The sequence below is a fragment of the Wolffia australiana genome, chromosome 15 (assembly GCF_029677425.1).
Source record: "Wolffia australiana isolate 7733 chromosome 15, ASM2967742v1".
NCBI lineage: Eukaryota > Viridiplantae > Streptophyta > Magnoliopsida > Alismatales > Araceae > Wolffia > Wolffia australiana.
Window position 1 is genome coordinate 13,526,521 of NC_135849.1, and position 6,656 is coordinate 13,533,176.

At 40.8% G+C, this 6,656-nt stretch overlaps 1 protein-coding gene across 1 annotated transcript; it reads left to right on the forward strand.

Moving 5' to 3' along the window:
* The first annotated feature begins 1,303 nt into the window (after positions 1-1,303).
* Positions 1,304-2,542, forward strand: LOC144713168 (Plastid-lipid associated protein PAP / fibrillin family protein). Its single transcript, XM_078587676.1, has 4 exons — positions 1,304-1,594; positions 1,715-1,838; positions 1,930-2,109; positions 2,226-2,542. Exons 1-4 carry the CDS (start codon positions 1,319-1,321, stop codon positions 2,414-2,416), a joined length of 771 nt encoding a protein of 256 aa, XP_078443802.1. The 5' UTR covers positions 1,304-1,318; the 3' UTR covers positions 2,417-2,542.
* The last annotated feature ends 4,114 nt before the right edge of the window (positions 2,543-6,656 follow it).

The following is a 6,656-nucleotide window of genomic DNA, read 5'->3' on the forward strand; positions in this document are numbered from 1 at the left end:
CCCCATCTTAGGTTATTCCTTGGCCACCAAAAGACATAGTTTCAATAATTCTTGTTGCACGAAAACAAATGGGACAAAAATCTAAAAAATATATTATTTAATATCAGGAAAATATCATGAAATTATAAATATACAAGTATTTATTGGCACTAGTAAAAATTTGGAATTCAATTTATTTATAACTACTGTGAATAAAATTCAGATTATATGTCTTATCAATTATGTGTAAGCAAGTTGAATTCATTTAAATGTAGGAATTTAATCTTATAAGAAGTAATTCCATTTACTGAAATTATAATAGGAAAATGTAACTAAATTCAATAAAATGATGTGTTGACTCATCAAGTGAAGCATTACCTCCAATACACGGATCTGTCACATGTGGTCTAGTTAGTATTTGGAATATCAGATGAATGCTCACGCTAATTTATTATTAATGTACAATAAAGATATCATTGCATATCAGTTGAACTCATATCATGGTATGTAAACAAAGGCGTACATTCCTTTTTTATCAGAGTTTCATCATGGCTCATTGTATAAAATGTACCAGTTAACACTTTTCAAAAAAACCATCCAAAGATCAGATCATTAAATTGCAAACACTTAAAAAAAAATCAGAATGTTAGTTTTAACATAATTTTAAATACATACAATATTAATTGGTTTTAGGATTAATTCACTCACTGAATAAAAAACATAGCCCTAAGGTTTATCAGAAGACTCCAAATTTTATTATATTTTGTACAATTCTTGATTCATCACAGTCCTCATAAATAAATAATTATTAGTTCTATGAGATATATCATCAAACTTACGGACTGATTAAATATCCTTAAAAAGTGATTTCCCCATTTATGTCATGACTGAAGAAAGTTATTACGTTTTCAATTTATTCCTTCTAATTCTCCAAGAAGTCTGATCAAGGTCAAGCCCAACATATTTGAAATATGTTCATCAGTTGTATTCATCGACTCCGTGATTGGATCTGGCGATCAAAGAAAATGTGATCCAGTCTGATCTGAACTCCCAACCCTAATTAAAACCTTTGGATTTTCTAAATAGAACAGTATTCCACTTCCCCTTACGAAACCGTCTCTTCAAATTTGGGAGGAAACTACAGAAAGTTGGTCAGAAGGAAGATCAAACAGAGAAGAAGACCACTAGAAGACTTAATAAAACAAGCCAATTTTTTCAAGAGTGAAAGTTTTGGGAAAAAGTGGAAGAGGAACCATTCAGCATATTATCTGCTATGAAAATTTTATTTGTCCCTTAGTTACTAGAAAGAATACTAGTGGAAGAGGGTACAAACGGGCTGATGACGTGGACCAATCAGCGCTTTCCTTGCGATTTCGTCGAGATAAATCCGAAACCAGAAGAAATCGATCGAGCGAGCTTCGATAGTTCAATCATGGCGAGCGCCGCGTCGTCGGCTTTCCTCCCGGCTCTCCCTCGCCCTCGCGCTACCTCTGCAAAGCCCCTTCTCCGACGAACCTCCTCTACCGTCCGATCTCCGCTTCGCGTGATCTCCGCCACCGCCGCCCAGCCTTCCGTGGCGGCTCCGGCGGAGCTCGTCGAATCTGTTCTATCCAAGGTTCCAATCATCATCCCCTAATTCAATCCTCTTGCCGGGTTTTTTTTCTTTTTTTCGATCTTGGAGATTCATCGGAAGAGTGAGCGAATTCAGCCTTCTTGAAGGGATTGATGGTTGCAGGTTAATGGAACGGATAGGGGTGTCTTGCTCAGCAAGGAAGGGCACGCCGATGTGGATAGATTAACGACGGATCTCTCCAAGTACTGCGTGGAGGAGCCGGTCAAGAATCCCCTCATCTTCGGAGGTGATCCATCGACCAAACGGATGGTTTCAGTCCTCAATCAGTTGATCGATTTCCGTCGAATGATTAAATTTGGTTTTTTGGGGATGGGCAGAGTGGGACGTGGCGTACTGCTCTAACCCCACTTCTCCCGGGGGCGGCTATCGAAGCGCCATTGGGCGGCTGATCTTCAAAACCAACGAGATGATCCAAATCGTGGAAGCTCCGGATGTTGTCAAGAACACGGTTTCCTTCTCGCTCTTCGGCAGCCTCGCTGGGCAGGTTTCCCTCAACGGTGAACTTCTGTCCCCCCCGTTTTTTATGCAATTGGGTTTTGTTTTTTGTGGAAGAAATTGTTAGATTTTGATGTATTTGATCTTGTTCTTGTTCTTGTTCTTGTGGTTCTTGCAGGGAAACTGAAGGTTTTAAGCGAGAGGTGGATTCAGGTCGTGTTCGAAGCGCCAGAGCTGAAGATCGGCTCGTTTGATTTCCGATATGGCGGTCAAAGCGAGGTTAAACTGGAGATCACCTACGTCGACGAGAAAATCCGACTGGGTAGAGGATCTAGAGGTTCTCTCTTCGTATTCCGTAGAATTGGCTGATACTTGTACAATTATTGATTCATCCATGGACGGCATGTGTGATTGATTGATAGATTGATATTGCTTTCACTTGTGGGTTTAAATGTATAGTGGGCAAGGAAATTCAAGCTCAGTGTTATTTTATTATCCTTTTTCCGACTGAATTTCTTGCTTGGTTTCCCTGCCCAAGTAAATGAGAAAAATTCTTGCTTGATTGACTGAGACATGAGATTAAGTTCTCTTGTTATTAGCATTCATTAGACATTGTTGAGTAATAGAGGCACCGGCGAGAGCAGCTCCACTGAAGCCAGCCGTGGTCTACTGACCTACAGACTCATAAGATAGTGAGGTGTTCTTCAGTGCTCATCCATGTCACTGGCTAACCTGAAAGAGACATATACCCCATCACTTACTCATCAAGATCATGCCTTCCTAATGGTTGAGGTAAGGGGACACTGTCACCAACGCATGGCCCTTCTTTTATTTATTCTTTAGATATACCCCCATGAAACAAGAACTTCATCTTCACTCTTCTCCATCCTCCCTCTGGTCCATACAGACTTGTCTATCCTCCCAGTGTTTTTGTAGTGAATTCGGCTTGGGGAGTTTTCTCACAGCTGCCAATGCGTGTAGAAGCCGCCACATCAAACTTTCCTGCTGCATGAGTTGCTTGTAGCAGCTAATGTTCTCGTCTCGCAAATCACTCGTGCAGCTTGCGCCACTCATGCAGCCAGCAAGGTTTGTATTGCCTGCACTGCTTGCGCTGACTTCGCCATTATTGCCTCTTGAGTTGCTTGTGTCGCCATGGCCATCAGCACCATCCTTGCCATCCATGGACCCATGCACCGCTGGTATGCCTGCTATGGCTGCCACGCTCTGCACGTGCCCGCTCCAGACCATTACTGTTTCCACTATAAAGCCCACTACTCATCTGCCACCTGCTGCCCGTCTCCTATCAGCACTGCGCCGGGACTGAAGGTCCACCGTGATCTCCCATCCTTGTGGTTAGGAATACTTTTTCTAGTTTCATTGCCTCTTGCCATGTCATTGAGGTTCGATTTCCGATGGTGATTAGGATCTTATGCATTATATAGTTTTGGCTTGTTTTGAGCTCTGATCGAGGATATTGACTATGGGAGCTGCTCTATTTTGATTACCATGGTGATGAGAGGTTGCACTCATACCCTCAAAACAGAATCAAGCTGTTGTCATAAGTCTCAGAATTAAGTGATTTTATCCATGCCTGTTTACATTGAGGCCACTTAGAATCCATTCCACTCATTATCCTGCATCAGTTTGGTAGTAGAACCAACATGTGTCCCCACCATCTCATCATGTATCCTCCCCTCATTTTGGTCCTCATTTCATCTTTTTTTACATGTGTACTCTGAGAAAATCTTATTCATGTGGGGGATCAATTATGACATACCAATGAGGCCACAACCCCCATCCTAACTTCCAGATTGATAGACCATTTTAATATGATAATGGATATACTTCGTGGTATGAATACTCATCTCATCCACGTCTGAGATATGTTGACCAGTTGGCTCAATGCACCACTCATCTAGGTTCCGAGTCTTCTAGTAACGGTAACAGCTGAGGTCAACCTACGTTGAATTATCTGCCTTCAAAACTGCACCGACCAGATCATATGTTGAGAGGTCGTGATAGGAACCATATGATAATCTCAATTTTTGGGGTTTTAATTTCGTCGTTGGTAATTTAGATTATTCAATAAAAAATATATTTAACCATACTTACTTTTTTTTAACCATATTTACTTAAGAATATTTAGTTAGAGATGAGTACGGATCGTCTCCATAGGGAACGATGATTAAGGATTTAATTTTCTCACTATAGTGATTATCGGTATGAGAATAGATAAATACGAGAATAAAATAGGCGACATAGTGATATCAAGGAAATATAAGAAAAATTACGCGAAGTGTTACGGGAATAAGGTGGATGGTGCAACAGATACTATAGTGATTGACTGCGCGAACAGTATGATAATAAAGATAGAGACTAGATAATGGAGATGCAAGTAAGTGAAATGATAGATGAAAAGATGATAACAAACTATAATTATGATAATGATGATGTCGGGAGAGAAACAACGTAAGGCGAGGACACTTACCTAAGATCTTTATGTTCCGCTAGGATCACGGCGATTTGCGAGTGCCAGTAAGCTCCCCCTCTTCTCGTATGCTTCTTCCAACACACCCAAGACACCAAGAACACACTTGATATATCTCAAAACTTACTATCTTTCAATCAACCCACACAAGTAGGAGGCAAGTTCAAGATGAATTTCACAATGATCTAGGCCTCTATTTATAGATCGGAGGTTATAAATGGAAAGAGGAGGGGAAGACGAAGCGGTGTTGAAAATTTTAGCTCAATCAGAGTTGTAGATCAAAAGTTATGGCCGTTTTGTTGGGTCCTAGAGGCCTTGACATGGATGAATAGATCAAAATATTCCGTAGGGGAAGACTTGAATGGAATCGAACGACATCGATAAAATCATGCAACGAAGTACTATTGCACGGATCGCATCCGTGATTTCTTAGATCCCAAAGCGAGACGAGTCGAATTGCTCAAGTGTGCATCCTCTAGACGTATCCACGCAATCCTCGGTACGTCGAATCTCCTCCTTCTCGTTGGCGTGCCTCGTTCAATCTCCATCTTCGTCGTTATGTCGTCCCGATCGATCCGGGAATGGAGAGGGGGTGTGGGGAGAGGGGAGAAGAAAGGGGAAGGCCCCTGAACAATTCTGTTCTGGATGAATTTCGTTCAGGCATTCTCCTATTTATACTAAGTGGGTATTTTTTCATAAGAACCCCCAAAACTTAAGCATATCTTCCAACGTTCAAAAGACCATTTGCGTGTGACCCTCTAGGCCAATGTATCAGTCTAGTTAACGACTCTGGTAGCCCAATAACCTTTATTGGCCTTCCAAATTAATTAACTATATCATCATATAAATTAATTAATGTCGGATCGATTCAACCCAATCGATAGGTTGAGACTCCAACATGTGGGGTGCCAAGCTACACCTCACGTTCTAGAAGATACAAAGGAGTGTGTATCGACTCACTCATGGAACCTATTTGTCATCGGTTACCATGTACGTATAATCCTTCATCCACTTGACGCCCCTTGGACAACTTGGGGTATGGTCAACCGTTAAACCCTAATCGGTCATCCAAGTTAGTATTGATTCATTCAAAAATCATCGGAGAACTTTTCTCTCGATATTTTACTACCTTGACCAAGGACTTCATCGAATCATCTTCCTTGAGCTGTCACCTCTTATACCAAGGTAGGACAATCCCATGTTGACCACTCAATCGTCTTCATGAACTTCTTGTTGTACCCAAACTAAGACTGTTTAGAATCCCATGATTAGAAACTTGTTGGCCATAATCAAAGTACAACCGTCCATCCACAAGACGTCTTTGGTGTCTCAAGTCTAAGGACCACTTACATAGCCGTGACGTGAATCGACCTGATTGACAGTTTGGTATAATACCATTCAGGGATTCGTACGGATCAATTCAATGAACTTTTTCCACTAACTAGCACACACTATCTATCCTTAGTGTCTCCGCACTAATGGCTAATGGGACCGGCCATACTCTTCATATGAGTGCAGTTAGATAGTGCAATTCTATCTGGATACTTCGATGTCCTTCTCGCATATCTATTCGAATAGGTATGTTTAGAACACATGCTTAAAGACTACTGATCTCCGTATTACGATCTCATCATTATTCATTAAGTCCGATCATGTATTCATGGACTTCATTATAAGCATCATACATGCACTATAATGAATATGTTCTATAAAAGAACATGGAATGAGATGTGTAAAGTGTGATTGGCTTGTTGGCCACATATATTTCCATCACGTTTGAAGTTGAAGAAATCTTAGCCTTTGAATTTTTTTCTCTCCTCGTCATCGTCATCGCTTTCTGTGTTAGTTGAGAAGTCAAACCGCTATGTATTACGCACTTTTCGTATTCTGTGTGTCGCTTTTCATATTCCTCGCCATGTGTACCTAGGATAAAGAAAAAGACAAAAGAGAGAAAAAAAGAAAAAAAAAGATTAAAAGAATTATTTCTCGAGGCTGATGTGGCGGCGCGTTAGCGCGCCACGTCATTTATTCTTTTTTCTTTGTTTTAAATGAGTGGATGTGCGCGCGCCATGTCACCCGGCGCAAAAAAACCAAAAATACTTTAAAAATTCATATTAGATA

Bases quoted from the DNA above. Each gene is read 5' to 3' on its own strand.
- LOC144713168 (XM_078587676.1), top strand. From the start codon at position 1,319: ATGACGTGGACCAATCAGCGCTTTCCTTGCGATTTCGTCGAGATAAAT. The intron at 1,595-1,714 runs GTTCCAATCATC...TGATGGTTGCAG, and splicing joins TCGAATCTGTTCTATCCAAG to GTTAATGGAACGGATAGGGG. The intron at 2,110-2,225 runs GTGAACTTCTGT...TGGTTCTTGCAG, and splicing joins TGGGCAGGTTTCCCTCAACG to GGAAACTGAAGGTTTTAAGC.